Genomic DNA, 17736 nt, shown 5'->3' on the forward strand with positions numbered 1-17736 from the left:
GGGGGTTCAATCGCAATGCATCTTGCTCAGCAAGTCAAGCGTAGCCATCCACTTGGGGGAAGTATGGAATGTCTATTGTTGCATGTCCAGGGTCCATGCCTAGGACAATCCTGGAGGAGTTTCGTTTGTGAGCAGCTTTACTTGTCAGTCCGACCACGGGAGTAACCCACTTACTACCACTGTATAGGTTGGGGAGTTAGCTGTTTGGCAAGTTCCAGGGCATATATTCCCTATAACTCATAGGAGTAGGTATATCTATCTCGCCTATCCTGTTTGCTAAGGTTCTATCGCCGGTTCCTCGGCTACAGAAGTAGCCAGCCCTAAAGTTTACTCCAGTTGTCTCGAGACTCGGTCGGGAAATTCCCCAGTCTGTCAACCTTTATTGGCATTTCCCCAATTCGCTTATCCCATCATGATTTCCTTTTTCTAGCCAGGTGCAGCATACCTGTCGGGGACGCTTCTGCGTGTTCGTTTACAGAATATCACATTATCATCTACCTCCCTTTCCTCGGAGCTCTTCATGCTAAGGGGCATTGTCGTATGCTCGACTTGGGTTGCCTGGTGTAATTCTCGGAGTACATTATGGCAGGATCTTTCACCCGGCCAACAAAGCCTCGGTCTCCAAGGATTGGGCGGCTATGCCCTACTTCTATTGAAGTCAATCCCTATAGAGTCCATTCGGGTGATCCCTAGGTTGCGCGTTTGGTAGTTGACTCGCCGTTTGGTACCGCGTACGCAAAACCTGTTTATTACAGTTACTCTTGGAGGGTTGGTCGCACATGAATAATAGCGTTCGGACTCAAGTGCCTTCCGGAACACCCCACCTGGGGGGAGTTACCTTGCTCCTGTTGCGTACAATTAGCCCTGCGGCGAGCGGATAGTCCCCATGCTATGGTTCCCGGCAGCGGTCTGATCCCTGCCGGTTGGGGAGTCCATCCGAGCGATGGCTTTCAACCTTCGCATTCCAGGACGTGCCCTCCTAGGCGCATAACACTAAGTAAACCAAGCCAACCCGCATTACGTACTAACAGTAGATAGTCATATTGTTTGAAAGTACTAAATAGAACTCCATAAATGGGCGAAGTAATAGTTGCGTTAATGGGAAAGATCTCTGGGAAAAGCGCGAAAAAATCATGCTCAAATATTCCTTTCAACGACGTCTAAGTTTGTTCGGTTTTTTCCTTCTCTCCCTCTTTTCCATATGCATGGGAGTTAAGGGTGAGAACGCGAAGCGTTTTCAGTCAAGGTGGGGGTGGTGTATCACCACCCCGGGCCCCTAACAGCTCGGCTACTGGATCACTACTCCAGTGCTTCCCGAGAGTGGCCGAAGCAGCTTCAGCGGGCGGCCCTGGCTTCCGCTTTCACCTCAATCGGGATAAGTTGCACATTGTACGGCCGGCCGGGAACTGGAAACTGCAATCCCGGCAGGCTGGCCAATCCGTTCAGAGCCTTCAAAAACAAAGAGCTTCAGGCTGGCCAATCCGTCGCCTTCACGTAAATGCAATTTCATGGAAAGCAAATGATATTTCGCGTTGGGTATGTAGGAGCAATTGCATTAGCTTACACCCCAGGGACTCGGGAAGAAACGAGGATAACAGAGAGAAAGAATAATGCCCAATCCCGAGAACTCTCTTATATCTACCCCGAGGACCAGCTAGCCTTGCCAACTCCTTCTATTGGATGGCGAGTTCGATTAACGAGAAGGTTCCTAGAAGCACATGATTTGTCGATTCATTATTATACCTTTATTTATCTCGTTCCGCAAATGAAGCGTCTGAACCAAGGGATAGTTGCCTAGGTAACATTCATTCATGTATACTACTAGAATGCCATCGCGATACGCCCGGCCTAGGTCAGAGTTGTTCTTTGCCGTTCAATTACTACATAGAAATCTATCTCATAATTAGTAATAATAATAATAACAATAATACTCGGGTGTATAGCTCAGTTGGTAGAGCATTGGGCTTTTAACCTAATGGTCGCAGGTTCAAGTCCTGCTATACCCAAACCTGAAACACGTGATTGAGTAGTTATGACAGTTCGTATATACGTTCAAAGATCACTCTTCGGGTTAGGGGGACTATTCGCCCAATGATTGAAGGCCGGAGAGAAGAAACCCATTTGATTTCGGCGAGGCCTAGTGATGGCATAACTTCGAGGTTCCAACTGCTACGGATAGGGGGACTTGAACCCCCACGACGTTGGTCACCAGAACCTAAACCTGGCATGTCTACCAATTCCATCATATCCGCACGTCGATTCAAAACGCTCTTATTGAAAAACCCGAACTTCTTCACTGCTAACTGGATAAAGCCAGGAACGCCGGTAGCGGAGCAAGGCTCAGATGGCGTAGCAATTAGGGGAAGCTGAAACACCGCCGTATATTTTGATTCTCTCGGCAGCGTAATTCGCTCAATGAAATAGAGCCTATTGGGCTAGACGCGTCATAAATGAAATTGTGACGATCTCTTTTAACCTCTTAGGCTCGGCTCTGCTCATAACTGACAAGAAGCGCTCTTCAAATCGGGGTGGGAAACGTGAGAATGCTAACTTATGGCCGTACTCACGGATGGAGAGGGATTCGAACCCCCGGTATTCTTCTGAATACTTCGGTTTTCAAGACCGACTCTTTCAACCGCTCAGACATCCATCCCTTTCCCAGCAAGATCATAAGCTTAGAGCTACCAATAATCAACTGCCATATCGAATTACTATTCTTTCGAGAGCTTATGAAAGAAACCGAGGAGAGAGAAGGCTGCGAGACCTAACGGTCTCTTCCCAAAGCGTAGGAGTGTAGCCGGCCTTTGGACTCTCTGGCGATCATAAGGTGGCTCTCCTCAAAGCGTAGGAGTGTAGCAGGCCTTCGGACTCTCTGGCGATCGTGAGGTGGCCGGGTTTTTTCCGATTTCCACTGTCGGCTAGACTTGTTGTTTGTTTAGTCCCTCGTAGAACTTGATGCTTTGCGCCTTGCTTACCCAAGCTATGCGGGCTCTATTATTACTATTATTACTTCCCACCCAAGCTTCGGCTGGCCTGTGGGGGGAAATGGAGCGGAGGCCTTTCCATTCCATCGTTTTCATGGCCCTTGCCCCGGCCTAACACGGTCCAATCCGTGAATTCGTCACCGTTTTGACGCCCCGAGACTGGGTCAGATGAGACATGGTGGTTATCGATTGAAAGATTCCTGGTGGAGTTCGTTCTGAATAATTCTCCCTTTCCCTCTAGTTAAGCTAGCCCATTATCGAGGCGCGAGCGACCAAGTGACAGCGTCTCGACAAGCGAGGGATCCACCGATGCCAGACCCAAGGCTCCGACCAACATTCCGATGGATTGCACTCAAGCACATACCATTCTTCGTCAATCGCAGTAATCGCCCTGATCCAGGATCAGTTTCCAGAGCTGTAGGGGTGGAAAAAGATCTAGCGGTAACCTTGGAGTATTGGGATTATGGCTTGACTCGAGAAATGGAGCGACCAGCATAGGAATTGTGAAGGCCGGGGGGGCAAGAGCTGACATAAGCGGGGAAGAAATCATTGAAACGGAAACCAGTGACCATTTCATCTAGTCTCGGCCAGGATCGTCGGGGATTGCATTGGGCGTGTTACCGAGGCAAGACTTATTGATTGATTGATTTTCTTATTCCCATGTACAGTTCGTTCCCTGTCGTCCTCCCTAACTGCCGAGTTGAAGGAACGGGCCAACCAACCAGCAGAATCCATACGACGAATTTGTCGTTGATCAGTGTGTATTGTAAGCAGCCTCGTGTCTTACCACAAGGAAATAGCTCAATAATTCATTGGGCAACTGAAACCTTGAGACGGGGTTGCTTTCACAACAGCAAAGGAGCATTAGACCCGGCAGTTTGCGATGTATTGTCAGGTTGTTCATGAAAAAAATAGAGCAGCGATCTTGTGTTTCAGGTAGCCTCTTTTTAAGGTAAGGAAGGTGTGGCGAGAACTGGCTTAAGTATGCCAGCGGCCTAAATTCAGGCCTATTGGCCGATCCCCCACCATGGTCGAAAAGCAAGGAATCGCCTTTTGGCGCAGTCAAACGTTAGAGTCGACCGCATTCGAAGGGAATTTTCTGGCCTTCGTTCGTTGGGCATTTGAGGCGCATTCGGAGATTATTTTCTGGCATTCAATGGGGAGGGGCCGGAAAATCGACTTTAAGAACTCCACTCCGTGTGCACTGAAAATTTCGTCTATAGAAAGGCAATTAGGCCGTAGGGAAAGCGTAGCATTCCGCTTGCGCATAGAGGATGGCGGGACAACGCGCCGTTAGGGGGGTTAGGAACAAAGAAGCTAGTGGCCAAGGAGGAAGGGTTAGGGACAAAGAAGCTAGTGGCTGAGGTGGCTGGGAAAACGCCAGGGTTGCCAAGGATGGGGGTTTGTTTGGGGAAAACGCTGGGGTTGCCAAGGATGGGAGGTTTGGGGACAAAAATGACAGTTGCCCAGGAGTTTAGGGAAAAAAATGCCAGTTGCCAAGGGTGACAACGCGCTGCTATTTTCCAAGATTGATGAATTTGGATCTATCCTCTTGGAGCGGTGTAGCTCGGCAAGGCCCGTGAGCCGTCAAATCAATCCCTCAGTGCAGCTGGACGGGCATTCGGCAAAGAAAAAGCTCGCTTCCGTCCGAACTTGCTGGAACTTGCTGACGGAACTGCTCGCTCGCTACCGCGAGCTCCCGAACTTGCTAACGGAACTGCCGCTTCTAATACAGACATTCCTCACAAACCATTTGCTTTTTCACAACGTTACCACTTTGCCCTCCCGGCGCCCCCACTGAAGACGGAGGTTCTCCGCCGCCCTCAGCAAGTCCTGTGTGGCGCCGGATCCGGCGAACCTCAGTTACGTTGTTTCGAGTGAGAACAAACGGAAAAAAGAGGGAAAGATGTTCCCGAGGCGGAGAACAAAATCCGAGAGGTTGCGGTTCGAATCCGCATCTCGTCCTGGCTGACCCGGCTAGCCCTCCTCGCCAACAATCCATTCAATTTACCTGACCGATTGCCGCTTCGCTTGTCTCAGAAGTAGCTGGAACGCTTGCTAGGGAGGTAATCGCGATCCAACTGGAACTGGAAGTCACTTCCAATACGACAGCTTGAAGGCGTTGTCCCGGAGGTGGCGCTTATCGAAGGCTTCAGTGTAATTCTGTTAGGCGACAGAGCCATGCGAAGCAGCGGAAGTGGCGGAATGGCAGACGCGCTACCTTGAGGTGGTAGTGAGGCCACTCGTGGGGGTTCAAGTCCCCCCTTTCGCAATCGCTCCCTTCATCCCGCCCTGTAATATTTGGCAAAAAGCCCTTCCCCATTTTTTTTCCAGAAGAAACAATTTTTTTTTCAGAGGCTCGGTTTGCTTTCGGTTTGCTGAGGGCGTGCGCGCAACGATGGGAGCGAAACGGGTGAAGTGCCGACTTATCGTAGTATCGTCGGCATTCATTATTAATCTGGTTTCTATTTGGCCAGGAATAGGCGTGATAGCGGAATGGGGGAAAAACACTACAGAAGCCATTTATCCAATAGTAACGTACGGTGCCTCCACTGGTTAACATCCAATCCAACCTGAGGGTAAGCGATCGGCCAGAGGCAACCGAAACATTCTTTAGTAAATTAGTCAAGAACTTGAACTCCGTACTGCAGAAGTGTTGAGGAAAAGTAAGGCCAATAGTGACGCAAAGACTAGTCCTGTAGCGGCCACTCCTCCTAATTTGTTGGGGATACTTCGCGAAATGGCATGGATTGGTGAGGGATACCGTTCTGGTACAATATGAGCCGGGGTGGACATCGGATTCGCAGGCATATAATTGTCGGGGTGCCCCGAGACATTAGGTGCGTAGAAAAGCCGGATGGAGAAGAAGATGGCAAATGCTACCCGACCTACTGGATCTTTGACGTGAAAATAGGGATGAGAAACAATTTTATCCACAGAAGAATTTATACCCAATGGATTATTGGACCCGTATTAATATGATGCAGCCGAATAAATAGGACTGGCGCCTGCAATTACGGAAAGGAGTGAGTAATAAGGGCTGGAAAAACGATTTGAGGTGGCATTGTCTACGGGGAAACCACCCCGAGGCCGAGTGACTATAGTGTCTCCTACTACAGGTATGGCACTGGCTGAGCTGGTAATTGCTGTAGCTCCCCGAAAGCTCATTTAACCCCGAGGGGATGCATAGCCTGTAAAGGCAGTGACGATCATTAATGGGAAGATGACCACTCCAAGACACCAAATGAATTCCCTAGAACTGGTATAACTTCCATAATACGAACCGCAGGAAATATAAATATGAACTGCAGTGAAGAACATACTGGCCCCATTGGCATACATGTAACAAAGCAACCGGCCTCCTTTCACATCTCTCATGATGTGCTCCACGCTGTTGAGAGCCGGATCGACATGGGGTGTATGATGCATAGCTGAGAAGACGCCGGTAATGATCTAAATGACTGAACGAGGACCAGCTAACGAACCAAACCCCCGCCGATAACTTATATTGCTCAGAGTTAGATAATCTATCGAATGCTAGTTAAGTGTAGGAAATAAAGGCTATTTAAGAATCGAAAGTCATCTGGCCGTAGTAGTAGTAGTAGTATTTGGCGTATTTCGCAATCTGGGTTTTTCCTTCTGCGTACGGCCCTAACAAGCTGCCAAGCGTTTATCATGCATCTGCCTCGTTGGAGCTTGACTTTCCAACGTCGGTTACTCCCAATCCGGAGCGCCCTTTTTCCATTCATGAGAAAATCCAATGGTCAAAATCCATGCAAACACCATCATAGACCAAAATCCGAACCAACCAATCTTGTTCGGAGATACTGCCCGGAGAAATAAAGGGGTCACTTCCGAATCGAGGATAATAAATGGAGGGGAGACCGAATAAAATCATATATCGAAACGACTTCTGGCATCATCAAGTGGGTCGGAACCGCATTCGTGAGCTGACAATTTATCCGGATAAGCCGAACCTTTTGAAGTAAATGCGAAAGAAACACCGATTAGGATCAAGGAAAGTAGCAAACTGATGACTAAATAGAGATAAATAGGGGCAAATTCATAAATAGGAGGAAAATAAAAAAGAAACACATTTGGCTCGAAATAATCCCATATTCGCACGTCCAACCCCAGGTTTACCTTTTCGGTGATCTCGGTTACGGTGAGTTCCCACTTGATCCCAACTCGTGTCAATAGGGGCAGGATAGGCTGAAGGCCTCGGCGTGAATTTGGAAGCGGGGTTTGCCACAGGGGGGCGAGAGCCCAGTCTATAGCTTCCATCAACTCATCGAACGGCGGTCCGAATTGCACCAAAGGCCTCGCTACCGATTGCATATCCGGCAGGGTGGCGTCACGGATAACAAAAAGGGTTTCCGAGAGCTCACTGAGATCGCCTGGCCCCGGGCGGCCGGGGAAGTTTCTTAGCGTGCCCATGTGTTCGGCGAAGTCGTCCTGTAGAATCCTCAATTTTCCCTTGATACTCGTCGCCATTTGCTCTGTAATCATTCTTCCGTTTCCAGGCATGTCTTGTGGTGTTGGTTATTAAAGCTGGGGATATTCATGGCAGTTTAAGGCTATCCCGGAATCGAACCCGTGGAATGGTGCCGAGGGAAAGTCGATGGTGTGCCAACATGATTCAACCGTTCAACTTGCCGGGGAGTGCGAGCCAACGCTCCCCCAACAGATACGATAGTGCGAGCCCAACTTCTTGGTGGGTGCGGCGAGCCTTTGCCGCATCCACTAGAATACGCAATTCCGAAATTCCTTCCCGGAATCGATGCCTTTCCGCGGTGGGTACGCCAAAGAAAGCAAGATTGAATTTCCATTCCTTGGACAATTCTCAGTGGATTTGCACTCCATGGTCCAATTGCGGATTCTATATACGAAATTTCCATTCTCAGTGGATTTGCACGTGGCTCCCTAAAGGAAAGTGCCCACTTCTGCCCGGCCAAAGTAATCTGCCGTCCTTCCTTCCCTCCCTTCCGAATTGGCTAATATCCTGTAGGGTAGCAGACATTAGGTGAGGTGTAGCGCCGGTTCGCTCTCCCTAACGGGATAAGATCATGCGATTCGGAAGACTTCACATGCCCTTGGAGACCTTCACATGCCTAGCCCCAGCCCGAACTTGCCCTGACCTGTATGCCGGAAACCCCTAGGCTCTACTACCAATGCGGTTCCCATGTAGCAGGTGTTGGATACATAGGGGTACTGGATATCTTGGTGGGCTGCCGGAAATCGATCTGTGCGACGGAACGCACGTCGTTCTGGAAGTGGAATGGCTTAGTCCTCTAGCTAATCACGATCACGACGTGCCTGAATATCCTTCTCTGCTTTTGCCAGTAAGAATTTCTCATACCAGCCGACTTCAAGGACCGGCCCTGTGCCACCAGGCTTGCCTAACGAAAGAGGGCTAGCGTAGCTCCGGATTCCCAGTTCCCACTTGCCTGCTTGCGGGAAAGTGCCGGTCATCCATCTACAAAATTTCGTATTATTAAACAACTCGGATCAATCCTTGCTGAACTGCCTTCACCGCCCTTGCCTTAGGGCCCGGGATCCCATTAGCGCGCTTGCACGCTCGCTTCGCTCGCTAACTAATTGATCACCAACCGGAACCGAAAATGCGAAATTTTACGAATACTTACTATAGGCCGAGCAACAACAATGCATTATGGTGCTCCTCTTTCGCCACCCTAGCCGGGTTAGTGGTGGTTCCTTCAGGTGATGAGCCTCTTCACTTCAGTGGCCTTGGCTCGGCAAAGCTCAGTTGCGTGGGAGAGGAGTGATAGGAGGAAGTGAGACCTTTGCTTGGGCCTGAGAAGGCTGGGCTGGGGTAGAATAAAGCTCCCTCTGAAGGTACATCCCTGGCTCGGGTAATCCGTTCCGCAAGGGAAGATACCTCTCCTTCCGTTGGTAAGGATTTCTCAGGCCAGGGAGCCTTGGTTTGGGCTTTCCCGTCCCGTCCCTACCAGAACTAGGGCTTTCTCTACCGCTTTCCCCTACCAATATCAATATTTTTCCCTAGGGCCCGGCGTCGAGAAGTGGCCCCCCTGACGGGATAGATTGATTGGGAAATCGATCGGCTGAAAGCCTAACGTTCGCGGTTCGAATCCGCATCTCGTCCTATTGGGCCGCCCTGGCTGGTATTTCCACCCTGCCAAAGTTAGTTTTGCCTTTCCTGCTGCAAGAAGCATTCCATTCCCAATAGATTTTGATATTGGTTGGCCCCGCCTGGCCATAACATTTCTTCGTGAAATCCCTTCACTTTTCCACTGCTGCCGGGAGAGCAGCCAGTCGTTTCGTCCTTTTGGACTCATCAGGCAGGTCACACAACCCGCGACGACTTCGTTATATTATTATTATTTCATTACTATCTAATTCATCTCAGATTTGCATCTATATACGAGAATTCGGGCCAGAATGGCACCGAAGGGCCAGGGGGTGCCCAGGGAACAGCGGCGGGGAACCTCCGCGAAAGTCAATCCTTGAATTTCTGTTATCGTTGTATAAATTCGAGTTATCGTTATATAATGATAACATCTTCACCATCCTCCGAAAAAAAAGAACGGGAGAAAATTTGTCATTTCGACCCGGACCCCTCGAAAAAGGAATAACTGCTTGATTTGGGGGAGTGGTTCCAATGGTGGAATAATGATCTCTAAAAGCAAAAGTTGGTTGTTCGAATCTCTTTTCCTCTGATTACCCAGCTCGGTACGAAAGGCCAATATAGTTGTGCTCTGCAAGAAACAAGTATCACACCAGATATGGAGCGCATCGCGGTTCCCCGGAGAGGGTCGGAGGGATATACAAGGACCAGCTATCGCCCCCAGTCGTACAAGTTCGAGATACTGGCGTAGCGAAAGTGTGTATCCTTTGGGTGGCTGAGGGCACCTCTCTAGTCTAGGCTGCCACCGTAGGCCCAAATAGCCATAACAACGAAGCGGAGGCCGAGTTGCGGTTCGCAGGCCCACCCTTGTTGTGTTGAGAGATCTCTTCTGAAGAGCGAGCTTTTGGCGTAATCTCTTGTGCTAGACTTTCCATTCCAATAAGATCTTTCCTTTTGGGCCAAAGGCCCGCTTCGAATCTCCCCGAAAGGAACGGGTAGAGTGCCTATCTAATGAAAAGGATAAAGTGCAACTCGGCGCCGGGACGGGATAAATTGTCTATCGGCCCCGGGGGAACCCTAGCGGGCCCGGCCTTCCGCCTTTTCCAGGCGTATGCTATCACACTTCGTTCTATTCCCCACAGCAAGCGATGGTCGATGGAGGTATGGCTGAGCGGCTTAAGGCATTGGTTTGCTAAATCAACATACGAGAAGATTGTATCATGGGTTCGAATCCCATTTCCTCCCTCCTGAATCACGAGAGTGAAACGGATCAAGAGTTGCTGCCTGCTCTTGCCAGCTCATTTCGCGGAGCGGTTCCCCCTCTGGCTCAAGAAATGAGGTCATGGCCGAATGGTTCACATACATTCTGGCCTCACGTACTTCTGGGTACCTAGCTCGAATCATTAAGAAATACTGATCCGAGCATTCGCTCGTATTCCGAAAGATGTGTCGTACTAACTAGAGGTGCCGGTCAGGCGCAATCAACAACCCATATCCGGGGGGGCAGGAAATGGGATAAGGCGGCCGAAAACGCGTTAGCGTTTTCGCCGGAAAGCGCTTTCACGGCCTGGCCTGGAAAGAGATAAAGTTTCGAAATAATGGGGGAGCCTTGAGGAGGCTCCCGAGGAAGCGGCTTATCTCTAGCGCCGATACGTGGTGAACTATTATTACGAGGAAAGATTCGTGAACTATTACTGCTGTCAACGACATACTCTTATGACACAGTTTCGACAGTGTGATGGGATGGGACCGTGTCTTGGATAGGGTTTAGACTCTATAAAAAAAGGGCTACGAGCATGTATAAACAATAGCTCCCCCGTGCCTGCCTGTATGATACGTGTTGCGCATGGAACGAGGACGGGGGCGTAGTTCAATCGGTAGAACGCATGTTTTGCAAGTATGAAGTTATCGGTTCGAGTCCGATCGTCTCCATTCATATACAGATTAGCGCATTGGATAAGGATCCAGAAGCGCCACCAGCAGACGGTATTATTTTGGAATTCCGTGAGCTTCGTTCCTTCTCCTTATCGGGAAAAGTGACTCCAAGTGCGCCCTCCCACCGGGGAACCGGCAGATGGTATTATTTTGGAATCCCGTGAGCCTCGTTCCTTCTCCTTATCAGGAAAAGTGACTCCGTTCCCTAGGAACCTCATGGTTTGGCAACAAACGAGATGGGATCAAGGCGAGACCTCTTCTCTCCATAACAGTCAGTCTTTCCTTGATTTGTACTCCAATCAACCTAGCGTTACCAGAAATCCATTCCATTCCTTAAGGTGGGTGTTTGCTGTTGTTGTCAAGTCGGGTAATCTTGATCCGTGGTCGAGGGGGATATTAAAGAGTTCCCCTGTCAACGGAACAGCGAAGGGAATAGTGATAATGAAGAAGATGAACCGATATTTAACGAACAGGATATCTCCTGAGGAAGTGGAGAAAGAGGAACAAATTACAGAGAAGAGATTCGGGCATTTACCAGGGAAATAGGGAGGAATGAACAGAATAAAACGAAGAAGGAGAACCGTAAAATCTCTTCTTAAATTTCAATGCAGGGGGGATATTCAGTTAATAAAGATCTCACCGGGCACTTTCCCTCAGACAGGGAAGAGCCGGCACCGCGAGCAAAAGCAAGCGGGCAATGAAGTAGGTGCCTGAGGCATCATAAAAGCAAGCAGGCACATGAGTACCGGCACCAACAGCAAGCAAACAGGCAAGAAGAGGCGGCACTGCAAGCAGGCAAGTAAGTACCGGCACCGCAAAGGTAAGCAGACAAGAAAAAGCCGGCACCGCGTTCTTATTAAAGCCAACAAAAGTTATAAAGATGGTTTTGATAAATTGTTAGTTCTCAAATTTTATTTAGTTAGGATATTCATGGCTTTTTCTGTAGACACCGACCCCCTCGGATTATTTTATCCTCCTCACCGGAGAATGCTATAGTAGCTAATATCTGTGCCGTATATCTCGGTATTCGGAAGCTCGTTCTATCCGCCGTTTGTGTGCAAAAGTAGCGAACCCGTGGGCATTTACTTCCCGTTATGACAATCCTACTGCCGTGATAACTAGAAGGAACTTGCCCGCAAGAAGTAGGTAGGCCACACCATTTGCTCAAGGTTGGTGCGTGCGATCGGGCAGGTAGAGAGCTCTGTGGCTCTAGCTTAAAGAGATTTCATAAGCTGCGGTTTCGGTTGTATCTAGTACATAATCGTCCAGAGCAGAGATTCGAACCTAATAATTTGCGGCTGCTTAGGAGTGGATTCGAACCACTGACCCAAGGATTTTCAGTCCTTTGCTCTAACCAACTGAGCTACCTAAACTACAAGAGGAATCGCTATCAATTATTACTACATTATTACTACCATTTCCGATTGCCGAAAAAACAGCGAAGCGCGGAGCAGAAGCAGGTGAGTAAAGTGGAGTAAAGTGCGTTTTGTCGGGTCAAGAATTTGGGAAATAGAAGTCGGCAAGCAAGCGGGAAAGTGCCCACCCACTTCTGCCGGCCAAATCTGCACTTTTCCAGCGCGTAGCGCTTCCCCGGCAAGCCCTTCGAAGCTAACGTTCGATGCTCCATCGAACAGAGTTGACAAATAGATTCCTTTGCTCCCTGAGCAAACTCGTCTAACGCTCACTCTCCGGCAAAGGTATGGGCCCCCGGTTTCGTGCTCCATCCCAGCGCTGGGGGTGGGGTTGTTGCTGGTAGGGTTTAGCACTTAGACCCTTGCTTTGCTTGGGAAACAAAGTGAAATTGACCAATCGGGGATAGGATAAGGAGGACCCCAAGGAAGGCCATCGATAATCGCATACACGCGTTGCATCACAGAGACATAAGTATCCGAAACCAGAGGCTTGAACCTGGGAATGAAGGACTCTCTCTTTGCAGGCAATAGACACGGATTTGGTTCGATCTGTAGTAGATCCCATTTGCTTAAATGGAAAGGAGTTGGTTGATTAGCAAATCGCTACCATAAAATAATCAATGGTTCTTGATGGGATTCTTTTGCATAGAGTGGAAACTCAGTTCCCTCAATTGTTCCCCTTCTAGTGATTCTACGCAATCACCCTCCCCTCCCTCATTATATTGATTCTACTCATACGTATCAACATACTCGTTGCATTCATTTCGATGATAAAACCGAATAGATGGATTTCATTACGGCAGTTCCAAAGAAACGTACTTCTAGGTCGAAGAGGAAGATTCGCAATCATGTTTGGAAGACCCAAACTAATGAAGTAGCATCGAAAGCTTTTTCTCCAGCTCAATCCATTTTGACTGGACGGTCGAGAAGTTTCTACTACGTGACAAACGAAAGAATTTCCGAAACGAGTCAGTAGTACTCCCCGGTTGTAACAGGAATTGTCGGATCAATGGGACGTGGGATCGGTCGGGATAGACAGTGGACTATTTGTTGGAACAGGGAAGCCAAGATAAGTAATTGTCGGGGAACTGCAATATTGATGAATTTGGATCCTCAGTACGTAGTACGGGGACGTGTTGATAGTATTGCGTGACGGTACCGCGCGGGAAATAAGATCCAAATACTAGTAGGGTTTAATACAGTTCGGTGGGGTTCTTACCCCACAAAGTCGTATCAGTGAATATTGGTGATAACCACGAGGAGGGGAGAATGCTCGCGGATGTTCGTCACTTCGATCAAACACATGTTTATGAAGTGTTGATTCGGGGAAAGAATTGGTAAGTCTTCTAAGTCGGTGTCACTCGAACCGGACCTGATGGTTATCCGGAGAATCGGAGCTTGGTTGTGAACGGGAGGAATATTACACAAGTGGGAGGTGTGGATTTTCCCCACCCAGTTAAGTTAATTCGACGCGGATTAATTCGACGTGACGATTCCACGTACCCTTGTTAACTTCCCATCAAATCAAGATAATGAGCAACGTATTGATCTCCCTGCGTGGCAACCTGATGCGGCATGGCTGGTGCCGTCTGGCTGGTGGGTAGCAAAAAAAAGTCAACTCCAATGGATGTTCCGGAACCTACAGCAACCATGTCATGTAGTAGTCAGAAACAAATCCAAGATGCAATTGATACAGGTGATGAGGATCTCGTCCTGATTCCAGGTATCTCCATATTGGTTGGAGATGCGTGACAATCTACATCGGCGGATATTCCTGCTGGGGAATAAGAGAGAGAAGGGGGGGAAGGGGTCGGACCTTCCCCCAGTGTTGGTTCGTACTGAAAAGTTCTATAGGAAGAAAAAATGACAAACCGCTTCGGTTTCGATATAGAAATGGCTAAATCCACTAAGGTGGCCAGTCAAAGGCTACTGGAACACCGGATACAGAAACTACCCGAGCTAATGGTAAAGGCGAGAAGACTTTCCGTCCAAGTCTCATTAGTTAATCATAACGATATCGTAGAAATGCTGCACGAACCCGTATATATACGAACGAAAAGAGAATAACCTTTATACCAAACCAGATTGAGCCCGGAGTCCCCTGGAAACGATCTGAAATAAGTGGCCAACCTCCCGGGAAAAGCAATGTACATAGACTAGGAGAGTGAGGGCGCGGCTCCGTGGCCCTTAGCCCGATAGGTGTATCCACACCCTTCTCAAGGAACCGTACGTGACACTCTCGCGTCATACGGCTCCGTCCCGGGAATATTGAGTCTCCTCCCCCCTAACCAACGCAACGTCTAGGTCTTCGAATCCGATCTCTCTCGCATGGATGTCTCGGTGGTGATTGGCACAGAGTGGGATTGACTTACAGTTCAGGCTGGCCTGCAGGGCTTGGAGCCCGCGTAGACAGAGAAGAATCGGCGAAAGTGAGTGGGTCCCCTCAACGGGAGAACAACGAGGGGTAGGCGGCCCTCTAGGCCAAGGAAAGCGCTAATAAATGCTTTACCCAGTACCTGTAGGCACTCTACCCGTTTCACCTGGGATGGGAAGCCGAGAGGGTCCCGGCGGCAGGGACACCTCCCGGGCCAAAAGCCCCCCGGAGAGGGGGTTTAACCTGGAAAGTGCTTATCAGCCCTTCGTCCCGAACCCACGGGGGCCCGGAAGGAGAGATTGAAACCGCTCAACCTACAGGAGGGGCAGCTGAAAGCCGGGTTTGTGCTGATAAGCACACTTCCTCCCGGCCTGGTTTTAACCCGGAGAGAATGCGATAGCATTAAAGGTACTGAGTTGGCTACCATCAAATCAGGGGTTCCCCAACCTGTCAGAAAAGGGGGGTCGAAGGCTCAAAGGCTCTCTTTATACCGTTTTTAAGAACGCCCGGGAAAACGCCAAGCGTTGGATGCGTCGAGACCCACTTTCGGCCTCCTCTCAAAATCACCTTTTACCGAAATAATATTCAAGCCGGGCCAACTTGCGTACATGGCGCATCTGCACCAGGCCCTCCTCACACCTCCCTTACCGCAGGTTTAGACCGATGATCACGTTTCTGGAATATCATATGTACACCTGATCTAAGGTCTCGTATGCGTCCTCCTTGTTCAGATTTTTCCTCGTCAGGAACTCTGGTCTAAGCTTCCCAAGCTCCATGCTGTTGGGAAACTTGGCAGGGGTCCCGCCTTCCCCATTGACTATATGTAAGTCTTTGGGGTACTTTGGGATTCTCTTCCGCGCTGAGGATTTGTACTTGTGGGCAGGGGTAAATATAGCGGACCAGCGAATCTGGTAGTCGACAATCGCTCAGACTTGATAAGGGTTGTCGCAACACCTATAGTAGTAGTAGGACGGAAAACCTCTCGCGACGCTCGCGAACCAATTGACGATGTCTTCGTCGCTGACGTTCGTCAAGCGGGCCACGTGGGTTGGACGGGCCTTCCTCTGGCTAATGATATCTCGATCCCGAAGCCTTTGGAATATTTTCTTTATGGGCGCCCAGATCTGTATGAGTAACTTGCTGAAAGACCCCGTTTGTTCCCAGTGCCCCCGTCCCTTCTGGCCCTTCCGACCTCCTAGCGCTCTGGGAGTCTCCAATGAAGACATCCAGACGCTCAACGATTCGTCCAATCATGGGACTGCCTATTGAACGTCTGATGGCACGTTGCTCCGACCTGGGCTATGCGAGATCTCTCTCGATCTTTGCCGGATGTCCCTGGCGGTCTCCCGTAAGACGCTCCCCTGGGGGCTGACCCCTGCTGTTTTCGGAGTCTCTGCTAGTTAAAGCCCCGCGTCCTGTAAACTCCCCGTTTCTCTTCTCTTCTTCGTTAGCTATCAGACCGGGATACTCTTCCCTGGGTCCTCTGACTTGGAATGGATGGCGGAGCGTCAGTAGGGAGCTGTGGGATGGATACGGTGCTTGACTCTCCGGCGCTTTTCCAGCTCTCGCGGGAATTGTAGGGGAGTATTCGAAGCCGGGACTCCCCGAATGATCGTACCGGGGGATTCTACCGTCCCTGCAGCTATTTCTGCGAATCCTGCAGAGCCTACCTCAGGGTTCGGGTCAGATTGTGGAGAGTGGGTGATACGTTCTTGGATTTTCATTATCAACTCTACGGGACCAACGATTCCCGGTGGGAAGTCGTCGGCATATCAGACGTAACGGATCCTAACGAAGTCTGGGTCATTGAAGTCCACGGGGGATAGCCCCTGCTCACGAGCTAGGCGTCTACGTCCCAACCTGATAGCTAGTCCCGCCTCCCCGTCCAGCTTCATCAGGCCACGGGGGTTTCTCATGGAGAACGCGTAGAGTTCTCCACCTTCGGCCTTTGCTCATTTCGAGGTGAAACCGTTGGCTCTACGAATGAAGGCGCGAAGGCTTTGCTTCGGCTCTGCCTCGGCTCGAAGGCCCGAGGGGCAGAAAACGCTTCTTAGCGTTGGAAAGGGGAGCAGAAGAGGGAATAAGGTAGGAGGCCGCTCCCCTCCCGGGTCGGGAAGGAAGGGGAAGCAGGAAGGGGCGAAGCCAGGAAAGTGCAAAGCAATTCCCCCGATCTCGGGGGTCCGGGATAAATTCCCGGGTAATTTCCTGGACCTCCTAGCGGAGGTCCGGGAAGGAGACGCTTTACGTTGGATGCGTTTCACCCCCACGATGGCTTTGTCGTCTACTGAAGGAGAGTCGAAGCTTGCTTCTTCCCCAGAGTTTTTTTAGTTCCCCCGACCTGTCATCCCGAAGAAAACCGATTCTCTTCCCTGAGCCTTCGGAGTTTCGTGCTCTTGCCGGATCCTCTCCATCTCCCGATCGGGCTTATGCGAGTAAATATTGCATAATAGGGGTGATAGTACACTGCCCTGTGGGACCCTGGAGGAAAAGCCACCCCTCTCACCCCCTACAAGTCCGGCGGAAAACGGTTCGTGAGTGAGGTTAAAGGAATTAGGATCGTTGATCTCCCCTCTCAAGATTGAGATGAGTCAATGTCGGTCGATGGTGTCAAAACACTTTCTAGTGTCGAATTCTAAAAACCAAGAGGTTCCAGCCCACTCTGTTTCGATCTGTCTCAGGGCCGAGTGGCAGCCTCGACCCGGGCGGAATCCGTGCGATGTGTCTAGAAACTGGGGCTCGTAAATAGATTCGGGTACCGTCCTTATTGCCCCCTAAATGATCTTGTCCCTCGGTGCTACTACTGTGAGCGGTCTAAACTCGGGAGCAAAGCCCGTTTTTTGCAAAAGAGTCATCGGCCCGAAAAATAATTTATGGAAAAGGCCCCAAATGCGATTTCCGGGAACGGTTTTTCATAAATAAGCGGTA

General features: G+C 49.9%; 1 protein-coding gene, 3 non-coding genes and 1 pseudogene across 4 annotated transcripts; 2 read left to right on the forward strand and 3 right to left on the reverse strand.

Moving 5' to 3' along the window:
• The first annotated feature begins 1933 nt into the window (after positions 1–1933).
• TRNAK-UUU (transfer RNA lysine (anticodon UUU)) lies at positions 1934–2006 on the forward strand. Its single transcript has one exon. It is a non-coding gene; the product is annotated as a tRNA-Lys (tRNA).
• Positions 2007–6431: 4425 nt separating this feature from the next.
• Positions 6432–8217, reverse strand: LOC147879359 (uncharacterized). The gene has a single exon (XM_087372217.1). It carries the CDS (start codon positions 7509–7511, stop codon positions 6879–6881), a length of 633 nt encoding a protein of 210 aa, XP_087228343.1. The 5' UTR covers positions 7512–8217; the 3' UTR covers positions 6432–6878.
• Positions 8218–10949: 2732 nt separating this feature from the next.
• On the forward strand, positions 10950–11022 carry TRNAA-UGC (transfer RNA alanine (anticodon UGC)). Its single transcript has one exon. It is a non-coding gene; the product is annotated as a tRNA-Ala (tRNA).
• A 1302-nt stretch (positions 11023–12324) lies between these two features.
• On the reverse strand, positions 12325–12398 carry TRNAF-GAA (transfer RNA phenylalanine (anticodon GAA)). The gene has a single exon. It is a non-coding gene; the product is annotated as a tRNA-Phe (tRNA).
• A 3096-nt stretch (positions 12399–15494) lies between these two features.
• LOC147879362 (uncharacterized) lies at positions 15495–16727 on the reverse strand (annotated as a pseudogene).
• Positions 16728–17736: the final 1009 nt, after the last annotated feature.

Source organism: Dipteris shenzhenensis, unplaced genomic scaffold (genome assembly GCF_047967505.1).
Source record: "Dipteris shenzhenensis isolate YYH24624 ecotype China unplaced genomic scaffold, Dip_SZ_1.0 scaf0035, whole genome shotgun sequence".
Lineage (NCBI taxonomy): Eukaryota > Viridiplantae > Streptophyta > Polypodiopsida > Gleicheniales > Dipteridaceae > Dipteris > Dipteris shenzhenensis.